Below are 14,602 nucleotides of genomic sequence, written 5' to 3'. Positions count from 1 at the left end.
AAGAAAAAAATGAGGATTAAAGGTGTAAAGATAATCAAGTAAGTAAATGACAGAAAATGGGAGCTGCAGCGGGCAAGAAAATGTTCATTCGACTCATCCTCCCATTTTCTGTGTTCCTGCCCGAGAACCTCCTGATGGTCCACCCGGTACCCTTGAATACATCTGCTGATCATATTTACACTTGCGTTGTTGCAGACGAGAGGAGGCTGGCGGGTCTATCCACGTACTCTGCCTCTGCCTCGGAGAGGGCCGAACAAACAACCAATCTGCATGTCACCTGGCAGGAACAAGAGCTTAAAGGGTACAGGATTAACAATAAAAGTGCCATTGTTGTGAATTTTCTAAAGTCTTGTTAATTCTCCGACAGTGATGCTACCATCATGGTCATTGTCCTTTTTGTTGTCTTGCTGGGAGTTGGTTGAATTGTGAGATGGAGCTTGTTGGACTGATGGAGCGACGATGAGCTGCTTATTATTTTGAGGAGGCCGTTCAAGACACGTTCCAGGTATGGACGTGAGGCCGCTGTGAGAAACGGACCGCCTGGCGAGAGAAGTTTTCACCACAGGACGTCTGTCTGCGGTGTCTTTCACGCGGCTAAGTCCTGTTGCAGCAGAGGAACCAGTGCTGGCGCTGGGCACTATAGTGTTGTTACTGTTCTTAGCACTGGATGCGGGCACCATGCTGGCGATTTCATCAGTGGGGGAGCGCCCAATGCTGCCATCCACCTGTGCTCGGATCTCAGGCGAGACAGAGAGCTGGTACTGAGGCACGGGGCCACTGTCACTGCTTTTCGGGTAAAGGAAGGTCTTCATCTGGCCTTTGCCTTTCACGTTCACTGTGCCGCGATAATCAAAATCATAATCCATGCCACTGAGCACACAGTAGCTCTCCTCGCTGACCTGTACGCGACACTCCACACCCGTCGTATCCATGCGACTTGCAATGTTGACTGTGTCGCCCCAGATATCGTAGAGGAGCTTCGTGGTGCCAATCACGCCCGCCGTTAGGGGCCCGTGATTGAAGCCGATGCGAAGCTTAAAGCCAAAGCCAAGCATGTTCTTGTTGAAGTCATCCACCACGCACATCATTTCCAGTGCAAATTCAAAAAGGGCGCGGAGGTGGGCGTGAGGATGTGCTGCATCTGCACACTGCTGTGCGTTGAGTCCTGCCGCCGCCATGTAGGTAGCACCGATGGTCTTGATCTTTTCAATATTTCCAAAGACGGGCTTCCGCAAGAGCTCGTCGAAGTCACCAATTAGCTCATTGAGGACACGGTAGCACTCCTTGCCTCCCTCATAGCTCTCCTCATAAAACTCACTGAAGTTGACAATGCTGGCAAATATCACGCCCACGTTGTCATGATTTTTTGAGTAGCTCTGGGTGACCTTAAGTTGCTCAGCGACGTGGATGGGAATGATGTTGCGAAGGAGCCAGTCGGCCTGGTCCCTCATGTTCTGAATCTTGATGCGGTGTTGATCAGCTTCCACATTGCCATGGTAATGAAGGCGGTAACTGACCTCAAACTCACGGTTAAGGAACCAGACCAATAAAAGGAGGAGAAAAAAGGCCACGCAGGCTTCAGGGCCGAGCAGGTCCTGTGGGTGTGGCTGAGGTTCAGACTCTACAAAGTCGTCAGACGTGGCGATGGAGCTGTTGCTTGTGTTCTTTTGGCCATCAGACCTGTGTCAGAAAGGAGGCAAACACCATGAAGTAGGAGAACATTTTCTAAGAAAGGAGACAAACATAAGCTTAACGCAAATATTTTTCTTGCCAAAATAAACAGAGCTTCCATCCCTCCAAGGCAGTAACTAATTTGAATGTACCTGACTTACAGATTTTTACTGAGATCTTTAGGTGCATTGTTGTTGCTACGCTCATCTCTTCATTAATGCCACGTTTCCATCCATGCATCTAACCTCTATTTTCACATTATCCAGATAAGGACTGAGGGATTGCAGCTGTAGCTTGTCATGGTTACACAGGGTGAACAGGGTACATCTTTTTCCATTACTGCTACAACAAACATGTCACATGTATGTGCAATTTGAAAGGGCCCATAAACCCAATGTCTAAATCTGTGGGCATTGTGTCAAGCATAAGTAACTGGGAGAAACATTAAATACAGAAAGGATCTGTTGGCCATCATTCTCGCCATTGAGTGACAGAATTAACCATTGAAACCACCCTTGAAGACATTTAATCAAAATGTCAATTTTCTTTTATTGAAAATGTTGTCACTTGTGTCGTTCTCGTATCAACTCCGATCAGATGACACTTATGATGCCAAAGATTTTAACTATCATACTTACCAGAAGCGCAAACTGTTCGCAACACTGCAAGAGATAAAACATAAATGAGACCTGTTTGTAGTTCAAACAGAGCTATTTATCACAGTCTGCAACAAAACAGAAATATACTTCTGCTGCCATTTAAAATTTTAGTAAGACATCTTTAGTAACCGATTGTTAGTAAACACAAAAGACCTTGTGGAAAAAAAAATATTCTGGCGCAACCAATTCAGTTTCTCCACACTAACAGTTCATGTCTAGTAAACAGAAAAATCCTACCTGCAGGGGGAGTTAAAGAGCAAGGTAAGCAGTCCTATCCCTACTAATGTTGCAAGAGTGGAGCGCATCCAATAGCTGAGCTGGCAGAAGTTACAATACTGAATGATAGAAATGATGACGGCACAGCAGATGAACATGGTAAACTGGGGAAAGATGCAGAGAGGAAAGCAAAATTAGAAAAATCTATTACATATAAATAAGTATGGTGGCCAATCAGGTAGAAACAGAATGTCCCCCAACACCAATGGAGACAATAGCAATAATAATACTGAAGAACAAGTGAATCTGATGATCACCTGAATGGAACGATGCCTGTCACAGGTGACATGGCAGAAGACTGCTACAACAGGGAGGGAGACCAGAAAGGCTCCAATGACGTGACGCACGATCCAGCCTGAGATACCTGTCATCAGTAGTCGTGTGCAGCTGAGAGCGCTGTCCAGATAGAAAGCCATGCTGGAGAGGAAGAATAGTACAGCGTAAATAATGGAGATAACTGCGGTGTATTAGAGTGATGCAAACTGGAGCATTTAGTTTGACCTCAGCCTGATCAGTCCTTGGTAATATTATAAAATCAAATGATTGGCTTCTCAAAGAATCTCCCTGAAATGATCAGAGCTTGGAATGCCCAATACAATATATCTTACTCAAACATTACTCAGTATTTACTTATTTGCTGATGAATAATTGGTTATTTTCATTTGAGGCTCTTATCTATAATACTTGGAATACTTAGATTAGCCAAGTATTTATATAAGTAACAATGCCCAAATTCGTTCCTCTGTTTCTCTCTCTTAATTCTTCTCTCTCCACACAATACATTGTAAATGTATTCGGATGTGAGCACATTTCCCACTCAATATTTCCATTGGAAAGCAGAAAACACATTGCTATCAGCAAAATTCCCATGCAATTATCATGTGAACTAACCATGCTGATGGTAAATCTTAACTTTCAGAAGCAAGAGCTTGCAACAGTCACTGGTTGACATTATGAAGACATAAACCCTTTCCGTTCCTCCAGCAATGGAATCATGTATGTAAAACTCATAGTAAGTGGGGAACACTGATGAAGCCAACACTTCATGTTCACTAGAACAATAATTGACTGATTGACACAATTTCTCTCGATCTTCACACAGAGGGGTTTTCAGACAGCTTCACTGACATGATTGGGATTATGCCTTTGTACTATCTCACCGTATGGCAAACAGCAGAGCCACAGCCTCGAACAGGGCAGCGACAGCTGTCAGAATGAGTGCCGGTGAGGACAGACTCTGCTGAGTAACAAGCGGTTGAAGAAAACAAGCCAAGGAGAGAGCCAGGAATACTGAACAGCAAAGCAGCATGTCCAGGAAAGAGCTGAAAGTCGGACTGGCAAATGTCTGCACCGCTGCCTGGGTCTCCACCTGAGAGAGAAAACAAGCAGCCAGAAAATACAATGCAATAAAACAGATTAGGCCAAAAATTATTCAACCATGCATAATCCGTTCATTCATCTTTTACACAGTTTGTTTTTTTCTGATGTAGGGAAGCTTTCACATGTATGGGAAATTGAGAGTCACCAATTAAAAGTGCGAACCACTTCACCGCTCTGCCCTAACACCATATCACTTTAAATGTTAATAAGGATGAATGAAAAGCTTTTCAAATATTTAACCATGAGGGATCCATAAAATTAATCAGAATTCTTTATCATAGCAATGAATCATATTCTAGCAATTAGAACAAATCTCAGCTATGATCGCTCAACACCAGCAGCCATGACTTTTAAGATGCACTTTTGACATCACACCAGCAGAGGACATCACAGCTCAACGTAAACTCTCTGTTGAGGTCCTGCAGTGATTTCTCTTTGCCGCAGTCTTGACCCGTCTAGCCATATTGCAACGCAAACAGGTTTTCTAGACAAGACTCAGACACACAAACAACGCAAATAAAAACTTTAGAAACCTAATATTCCCATGATAGTATATGGTGACATGAGACATATCAGGGATTGCATCATGAAAAGACATAAGGAGTTGTGAAACCTTGACTACTGAGAGATCCCACTCTGATCTAAAGTACCTTTACATCAAGATAGTAAAGTACAGACACTATTTCTATATCCGCCCTCATACGACAAATGGTGTAAGGATGTGATGACATGTTGCACATTCACCTCCTCCTGGTAGTTTATACGGTAAGCAGACTCCAGGCTCCTCTCCAGGAAGGTGAGGCTCAGCTTGTTTATGGGCGGCTTGTAGAAATAGTCCTTCATCAGACTGTCACGGATAAAGGAAATGCCAGACGTCAGACACAATGACTACACTTGAAACATTGCAAATACATGAAGTTTTGATTGAATTTCCCCCTGAAACTGAAAATCACTGTGGAACACGATTTGAAAATATTAATGAGCAGGTTCAGTGGATCATTCCTCAATTTTAATTACCTGTCCTCTTTGATAACATCAACAAAGTGTGCATCACTCCTCTCCCTGAAGTTCTTAGATCTAAGAGGGATTAGCACTGAGTGGTCCATGCCCATGGCTCCTCCGCTCCAGGTCTTCTTCTCTTTCTCTTGCAGCATCTCACACAGCGATGTCTGGCTGTTGTTCAAGGCCTCGAGTCGAGGACTGAGCAGGCCATTCAGAGCCTTGGTGCTGCGCCCTCCAGACACTGCTGGAGAACACTTGAGATTGGAGCACTCCTGGGGAGGACAGCGGAGAGAGAGGTCCTTCATTGCTAAAAAGGGACGCGTGGTAATAATAACTATTTATTCTTTTGAATAGGTCAACAATGGTATATAATGGCGAAAATAGGGTGAACACAATTCAAAGCCGAGGCAATTTAAATGAAAGTGACATGGTTTAAATAGGACTCACGGAGTTCCATTTTCTTGAACTATTTTTAAGACGTTCCTTTTACTTCTGGGCTTAAATAATTGCAACCAGAGATCGAGCACAATGCCACAATCTGGTGACATCAAATAAAATGTCCCGAAGGAACATACGAACCCTTTCTGAATATAAACGCGTGATCCAATTTTGTAAGAGAGTTTAAATAATAGCAGGCTAACCTTGCTAATGCTGGTTTTGTGGTCATCATGGCAGCCATTGTGGACCACACCTTCCTCCACAACTTGATCCTCCACTGCTATAAGGGCCACACTGCAGGATAGACAGGGGGACTAACACGGAGGTAACAGAGCGGGAGATGCAGCATATGGGGACAGAAAAGAAGAAAGAGAATTTATAAACCGAGAGATACAGATCAAGGACAGCACACGAGCAGAGAAGAACATGAAAAGATGCTCGAGATAGAGGGTGCTGATGACAACACGGCTACCACGAGAGCACATGCAACGGATCATTGCAACAAAGATGATAGCACATGTCACTTAAACACAACCTTGAAAGCTTAAAAGAATTTCCTTTGCATCTGTATAGATTTTACTATATATTTTTTTACCAGTGAGGAGGATGTTAACAGCAGCAGTAGGAAAAATGTGAAATTGGTGTGTAGGAGGTCTGTACTGGCTCAGGGTCATTTGTGCGAGTGTGTGTTGTGATAGTTATATTGTGGTATGATTGACCATGACACAGATACAGTACATTCACATGCTCAAATATGTCTCTACACCCTCCCTAATGTAAATATAAAGAGAAGGCTTATGCACTATAATTGAACATGCAAACATTTATTACCACAGCTGCCCTAAAGGTCCTTTCACACACTCAAATTTAATAAGCCTTTTGATGATGCCGATGGTTCAGTGTGAGCTATATCTGAATTTGTGCGAGAGTCACACACAATTTCCAAGACAGTAAATGGAGAGGTCATCAGTCGTAGGCTGGCAGGCTGGAGAAGAGGCTTCCAGTTTTTCTGCTTGAGATAATTCATTACCATACTGATGACCTGTATGAATTCTTTGGCGCCTCGTCATTCTTTCTTTCCCGATTCCTCCTTTCTTTCTCCATTGACTACACTTTGTCCCTCTACCTGTATCATCAGAGAGCTAAGAGGTCTTTGCAGGCACCATGGAGCGCTTGTGCGTTGAGAGAGGGATCATTTCATGTGACCCCTGCACATTGGTGCAGAGGTTTGAAGGTAATTAAAAGGACTAATGCGTTGCAGGGCTTTGGCCAGTCCATTACCTTGTTGTAGGCTATAATTTGGAAGCAAATGAGAAAAACTTCCCTTGAAGGCAGCACCAAGGAGACCTTCATGTACGGACATGTTGGGTTAATTAGTACTAAAGGTCAGTTATTATACTGTCTTATTATGAGAGAGAACAGCGCTTTTCACTGCTTAATTAATGAGATCTCCTTCTTTTGTTCTCAGATTCAGACTCTAATTGAGTCAAGGAGAAGAGAGGGTCCACATGGAGAGCGTGTGAACACATGCAGTCACACCAAGAGATGACAGAATTAAATAAACAAGGTGCACAAGGTTAAAATGAATGCAACGAGCAAATATATGGATGGCATTGCATGTAAAAAAAATGTTTTAAGTTATCACAGCTCTGATACACCAACACAAAAGTACAGAGAGGGCAAAGACAAAATCAAAGATGCGCAGTGTGAGAGCTCACAGTTTTTCCTCAGGCAATGTGGATGCGCAATGATAAAAGATCCCAGAAATAAACCGACGTACTTGAGAACTTCACAGAATTTTCATTGCGATAGCTTCCACTCACCTTGGCTCTCTCTGGGGGGATGGTGCAGACCGAGGGGGCTCCATCAGGGGTGTACACTCGGGCCGTTGGACATCGAGGATCAGCGTGCTCTGGCCCAGCCAATCCCATCTGGGAGCAGTTGCAGTGAGAATGAGGCTCCATCTTCCTGCCAGAAATCAGGTAAGTCTTGAGGCCTGCGAAGCGAAACAGAAAGTCCAAAAAAAAAAGAGGCAGGGTGTCAGCGAAAGATCAGTTCTTATTTTCAGATGTAATTGTTTCAGGGCAGTGCTGGGTTTCATAATCTCTGCAGAGATGAGAAAAGTGGTGGCTGTAGAGTTGTATCAGAACATCTGTGAAATGAATGAACAGGTTTTAGGAGGGAAGAAACGGTGAATATCAATCTTTTCGATTTGTAAAAGGACGGACACATGAGTCATTTCTATTTTCTCAACATGTATGCGTAGTATAAATGTAAAGGTTTTTACATGCTTAGTCATTTCTCATCCTCACATATATTCCTCTTCTCCTCTTGCATAGCCTGAGGATAAATTGATGTATTGTGTATGTGTATGATTGTATATTCATTAGTTTTCTTTGTGACTTTCTCTGTAATGAGAGCATGAATTTAAGATAAATATATATGCATTTTGTATTGTTTTTTATATATTCACATCTGATGTCTGAGCCGTGTTCACATTCAACAGGTATCTGCCAAATGTTTGAACACCTGTGTATTCTATCACTACGTGTCCATCACTCCAACAAGGTATGTGGTGTGTATGTTAGAGCATATTCCGTGTATTTCTGTGAGTGCTCAGCTATGGGATGCACTCATTAAAGGAGAATCCCAGAATAATTACCCTATTGCATATTGTGAGTCTGCTAATTTTGGGTTTATTCATACAGATACCAGTAAAATACCACAACAATGAATAAATGTCCAAAATGATCGATTTAAAGATGGGCATAGCTTAGACAGTTCTGAAGAGCTTTTAGCCCCGTTTGAGTTGACTGGCACACGAGCTGCAAAATGAACATATACACAGGATAGTGTAGAAGATGCTCCAGCTGAGCATTGTACATATTTTTTCATGCAGACATATGGCTCACTTCGTGTTTGGGTTTTTCCTGCCAATATTGGTGTGATGATATAATCATGAAGACACAAACACACAGTCAGCCGAACTCCAGGGCTTCGACTCCATAACCGTCGAATTTCACATATTGAGGAAAAGACCAAGTGTGTGTGACCGAACTCTTCTTCAGTCTTTCACTGTCTGCATCGCTGTGTCGTGACAAGCCACTACCACAGTAACAGTTATCTGTCAGACGCACAGGTAAGTAGCTGTGACCGTGTGTGGAGCCACATAATTCAACTGTCAGCGAATCTGCAGCCTCAGGGTCTGAGCATTATCTCCACTGAGTACCTCAGACAGGCCTGTCTCTGCCTCCACCGAGCCAACCAGGGGCTCCAATCTTTGACGAAGACCACATATATGGGTGAAACATGAGCATGCATTCTTCGTTTGAAAGATTCAAATGCAAAAGCAAAATGTGTACAAAATCATTTTGAAAAGAGCAAACGCAAAACTAAGCAAACACAAGTGCAACTCACAAAAACACCCACTCCAACCACCTACACACCCTGTCGAACCGACCCAGAAACACAAGTGGAGGTGGAGATGGACGACTTCACTGTAACTAGATCGATAGCCAGGTGGATGAGAGTCAGAGATGGGAAATGAAGGCAGAAAACGGCACTAACAACAAACTAATTCCCCGCACCAGTGATGCAGAGTGGCAGCACCGATGGGAAGAGGCAGCAGGAGACCGCGGAGAGCTTTTGACTGCCTCTGAAAATGAGAATATGTGACAGTGCGCTTAAGTCAGAGCCAGAGACATAAATGCTCGCAATGCACACACACACAGCACCGAGTGATTTCATTAGCTGGCTAATTAAATTATTTTCTGCCTCCGACTATGATACATATTGAATTCTGTTTATGCTCTCGGGTCAACTGGGTTACTTTGCCCCTCCCATTATGTCTTTTCTGTCTCCTTCCATCTTCTCCCTTATGTTGAATTCCAGTGGCACTAGGCGCTCTCCTAACTTGCTTGAATACCACAGGTAAAGATGTATCAGACACTCTTTCTTTGAAAAGGTGAGTAGACTTGTGAAATTGAACTATTTTCTTGTCTTTTTCTTGTGTTTTCAAAATCAGACTTGGAGCATTAATTCAGACAAACATCACATCGTCTTCGGCTTAAAGCCTACATAAATACTCAAGTAAGCCAACCATAGTTCATTATTCATTAATATGTTTTGAGTCATGGTAAATGTTAATCGTGTAATGAAAAGCAAAAGGCGCCTGCAGACTAATAATAAAACTGTGAGAGTTGGGGACCGTGCCAAATCCGTCTTAACTGAAAGCAGTGGACCATTCAGCCTCCATTCTCCAATACAGTAAGTGCTTATTAAAGATAATGAAGAATTTCAAGCTTAATAATGTGCATTCCTGCACACTACTGGAGTGGAGAAAAAAAAAAAAAGAAAACGAATGTGAAGCAGAGAATATTTGACGGTGAATGAAATGAACAGACCTAATATTAGAAACATTAGAGTTAAAAAAAAAAAGATCATTTTAAACAAGTTAGAAAAGAACACTACAGAGAAAACAACCAAACTCATAATAAAAATTTATGGGATTAAACGATACAATAGCAACTGTGGAGCACTGATAGAAATCTCATGTATGCACAGGGAGAACATGAAAAACACCACATGGAAAAGAGCCCAAGCTGAAACCGGACTAGACACTTGGCTATGAATCAAGACGCCACGACTCCACTGACCCATTGGTATGTTACTATAGAGGAAAAAATATGGGTCAGAAATTCATGTCTGTCCTCTGCATGTTATTGAGGACATACATTAGATTAATTGCATCGAACAGGTTGTTTCAGAGAATTACTTCACAGGTCAGAATGGAGGACTTGAACTAGACTTGTGCAATATCTGTGAGTGTTTTAGGGAGCAGTTCCATTAGTTTACATGCAGCTCTTTGTTTTCCATCCACCTGTGCCGTTCTGTAGACTAACAATGTCTCATCTTTACAATCCAACCTAAAACTCATCCATATCATGTATACCACTTCGGGTCAAAATCACATACTCACAATCACAACTAGGGACAATTGTGGGTTAACAATTAACCCCACATGCATTTCTTGTGGAAAGTAGAGTACAGGGACATCATGCAAACTCCACAGAGACGGGTCCAACCCGCCCAACAACGATCTCGCCATGTGGCAGGAGTGTGAACTACTACACTACTATTCAACTGTGTGGAGTTTTTAGTGTTGTCAGACAGTAGCTTCAGGCTCTGACCCACAGCTGACTCCACAATACATTAAAAAAAAAAAAAAACTAAAGCTGAGCTCTAAAGGTCTTGTCAGAGGGGAAAAGGTCAGGAAACTTCACTCTGTATTCCAGCTGATGTCTCCAGTTTATTTCCTGCTGAGCGTCTCTGCTTTTGAGGATCCATCTGTCACATCACATCTGCGTGACGCTCTCTGAAGCAGGTACGAGTGTGTTGGTTGTGTCTCCAGTGACCTTGGGCTAATTGAAAAGCATCATTAGTGACAGCCTTTGAAGGTTTGCGGGACTTGAAGAGTCCTGCCTTGTGCGATCGGCTGACAGGGAACAGTAGATAACCTTTCCCCATGAGAGCCCAGTCACATTATCTCCCTCTCCAAGCCCCTTTGTTCAGGACAGACGAGAGCGACACGAGAAAACACTGTTAAAAAACAAATAACAGCGTCACCTCTACCCCTCCCTTCCTCCTACCTCGTCAGAGCACGTCCCAGCTCTTGTGGGACAATGGTTGCCCCTGAACCCTCTTTGCACAGTGTTCGGAGTGATTTCGTGCAGAGCTTGGGTGAGCCAAACAAATACGCAGAAGAAGAAAAAATGGATTCAACACACACAATTTTGGGCGTCCTTATTAGGACATGGCATTGACTCATTGTGATAAGCCCCTAGTTCTAACCTTAACCATTCAGCTTTAAGAATAACCTTGAACACACCCACAGCTTTAACCATATCTCTGACCTCATCAGGATAGAATTAATGGCATTCTGCTGCATAAAGAGCAAACTGGGACTCTGTTGGTTAGTACTGCCACAGAAAAAAAAACAAGAAAAGAGCAACAGCTCCGTGAAATGTAAACCACAGGAAACAATAAGCACCACCTTATGTAAACTCACCAGCAGCAAAACAATGAAGAGACAACGCACCCAAGCATTCATCCATACATTTTCACAGAAGTAAACTGCACTTGAACTTGTCATTAAAAGAGAGAGGACTATCCACTTTGCGCCTGTACGGCCCAGAAGACAACCTAAAGCAAAAATCTTGTGTTACAGCTTCATTTTTAATACATTTTGAAAAGGGAACAGGGATGAGACTTTATTCATCCCACATGGGGGAAATTCAGTTTTTACAGCAACTCCATATTGTACAAAAGAAATAAAATCTGAATATTCAAGAATAATAAATATTTAGAATTGTCAATATTTACAACATAATAAATACACAAAAAACTGACAAGCTGTCAAGTGGTAAAATGTGCATATTTACAATGGATTTAATGGAAAAGTGTCTGAACGTGTTGAACTGGTGGTGTTTTATTAGATATTACCTTTATTATGGGTGTGAAAGTGGAAAACATGAAAGGGAAATGATCACTCCACCTACATTGAATATATTGAGCATATAATCCCAAAGCTTTTTTTTTTTATTTACCCCATTTCTCTCTTCTGATTCAAGTGAGGCCGAGAAGCCAATGATGCTCCCAGTGAGGTTTATTAACAGCAGCGAATAAACAGGGCAACAAAGGGAGAGGTAGGATTGGCAGATATGCTAGACTCAGCACGCGCACGCGCACGCGCACGCGCACACGCACGCACGCACACTTGTTACTTTCTGAGGGGCATTGCACTGACTTTCATAGACTTCCTGTAGACTTTTCTCTAGCAGAGTCGAAACTACAAGGCATCTATTACCTAACCTTATTCAAGCCTCCCTTAAACGTGTAATGAATTTTCCTATGGCGACCTCAATTTGTTCGCACAGAAGTGTGAATCCCCAGGGTTTTTTTTGTGGGAATCAACCTGATTTCCACACCTGTGCAGAAGACCCAGACAAATACACCCACATGTTGTGTTTAGAGATTAATTGACTTACAACGAATCTTAAAGAAAAACCACAGTCAATTTAGCCATAACTACTTACTCTGACTTTATATCATGTTTGCGCCTTTATTTAGTCCCATAATGCAACAGTACAAACAGATTTATGTGGTTACAACAGAAATAAAGAAATACACACACACACACACACACACACACACACACACACACACACACACACACACACACACACACACACACACACACACACACACACACACACACACACACACACACACACACACACACACACACACACACACACACACACACACACACACACACACACACACACACACCAGGTGGCTGATCTTCCCATAATGACAGGTTTGCTTTGCTGGGCCAGGTATCAGAGCAGGAGGGCAGTGGAGCAGGTGGCTCAGGGAAACAAGCACCGCTAGGCTGTGCAGTTCTTCATGCCATTTGGCAATGCCAGCAACAATCTCCTCCTCCTCCTGCCTCCACTGTGTCTCCGTCCAGCGATATACTGCACATCCTGTCCCTGCTAAGGGGGGAAGAGGACAGGAGGAACAAGAAGAAAACCTGTACTGCATGACAAGCTGCGTAGGAGAACTTCATTATTGTGACACAGAGGACAGAATGGGTAATAAAGAGAGAGAGATTGCACAGATCTAAAAAAAAAGAAATAAATGTTTAAAGGAGAAACATTTGAAAAAATAGAGCATGTTTGAATGTTGGTTTGTGGGGATGGTGGAAAAGAATGTCTCTGCTATCTCTGAGTGAACCCATTCAATCAGAAAAAGCATGAATGACACACATGCATTTTTCATAAGGAATCGCAGGGGGACTCGACTGCAGCAGTCATTTCTGACAGCAAAGGACAAGCAGAGATGGGTGAGAGTTAGGAGAGGAGGGTGAGCAGTGACCTTCCTCTTCAAAGCTGAAAACTTCTCCAGAGCACAAGTTCCTTCTGGGGAGCCAAACAACATGTAAGACAGAACGCCGACTCGTTTCAAATAATGAGTGACAACTTAATCTTTTATCCATTAAGACACAGGAAGGCTGGTTTACATGCTGTCTTTGTTGATTACACACACTGCCTTATGAATAATATATAGAAGAGGATGTTTCACACATTTCTCTATTGACTGAACACACACACACACACAAATATAACAGGCAAACAGATTCTTAACTGTATGTGTTCCATAACAGTAATATATCCAATAACACAGGGGTTCCAGCATTGACAAGCATTGACGCTACAAAGAAATGATCTACACTACGTAAAATCAGACAAAACTGAGGTTTTAATTGTCGATCCTACAGCTAGGAGAGAGAAGCATTTGTCTAAATTACAGGCACTGTCATTAAAAGCATCAGATCAAATAAAGAACCTGGGTGCCAGTTTTAAATCATGCTTGGTTGTATTCCACATGTAAAGCATGTTTTTTTTATCATCGTAGGAATATATCCAGAGTTTGCATGGAGATGCTGATCCCTTGTCTCATGACAGTTTGATTACTGTAATCCCCCCCCCCCCCCCTGCCCCCGTTAAAAAAAAAAACAACCAGAAAGTACATTACATCAGTTTTAAAGGTATTGCATTGGCTCCCTGTGTTGTTAAGAATTGATTTTAAGGTTCTTTTTATGGTTTTTAGAAGTCTTAATTGTCTTGCGCCTTCTTATCTTACAGATTTATTTTTATCTTATGGACTATCACAAACTCTCGGGTCCTCCGGCACCGGCCTTCTGATCATTCCCTCTGTTAATACAAGAACCTACGATGAGGCTGCTTTCCAGTAATTTGCACCTTGTTTATAGAAAAGCCTGCTAGAGAACGTGAGGGCTACAGAGAATGCTCATGTTTTTCAAAGCAGGCTCAAGACCTTACTTTTTCATTAAGGCTCTTAACTAATGTTCCCTTTTCACCCTTACCTTGTAGGATTTTAGAATTTTTCATTTATGTATCTTTGATATGTCTGTACAATGGGCAGATGGGTGGGCACTTTGTGTTGCATTTGATTGTACTAAAAATGTTATACAATTAAAGTTTGATTGATTGGTTGAAGTTGGAATGAAATGCTGCCGCATCTCCTGTTCAAAATCGTCGCATTTTACATAGAATATAACAATGTGAAAAGAAGCAGCTATTGTGAGGCGA

The 14,602-nt window shown here is 42.4% G+C and overlaps 1 protein-coding gene across 1 annotated transcript in view; it reads right to left on the bottom strand.

The window, feature by feature from the left end:
• Nucleotides 1-215: 215 nt before the first annotated feature.
• LOC308124309 (adenylate cyclase 9) overlaps nucleotides 216-14,602 on the bottom strand; it is a gene marked incomplete at both ends in the record, with an annotated part of 31,470 nt that continues 17,083 nt past the window's right edge. The window contains 10 exons of the mRNA XM_080487227.1: nucleotides 216-277; nucleotides 377-1,680; nucleotides 2,310-2,333; nucleotides 2,568-2,710; nucleotides 2,864-3,023; nucleotides 3,767-3,975; nucleotides 4,731-4,833; nucleotides 5,004-5,260; nucleotides 5,630-5,740; nucleotides 7,250-7,422. Coding sequence (XP_080343353.1) covers nucleotides 216-277; nucleotides 377-1,680; nucleotides 2,310-2,333; nucleotides 2,568-2,710; nucleotides 2,864-3,023; nucleotides 3,767-3,975; nucleotides 4,731-4,833; nucleotides 5,004-5,260; nucleotides 5,630-5,740; nucleotides 7,250-7,422 — 2,546 coding nt within the window. The remainder of the gene's footprint in view (nucleotides 278-376; nucleotides 1,681-2,309; nucleotides 2,334-2,567; nucleotides 2,711-2,863; nucleotides 3,024-3,766; nucleotides 3,976-4,730; nucleotides 4,834-5,003; nucleotides 5,261-5,629; nucleotides 5,741-7,249; nucleotides 7,423-14,602) is intronic.

Source organism: Lipophrys pholis (genome assembly GCF_963383615.2).
Source record: "Lipophrys pholis genome assembly, chromosome: 19".
NCBI classification, from domain to species: domain Eukaryota; kingdom Metazoa; phylum Chordata; class Actinopteri; order Blenniiformes; family Blenniidae; genus Lipophrys; species Lipophrys pholis.
Note: the sequence above shows the minus strand (reverse complement) of the source record. Positions and strands in the feature narration are given on the sequence as shown.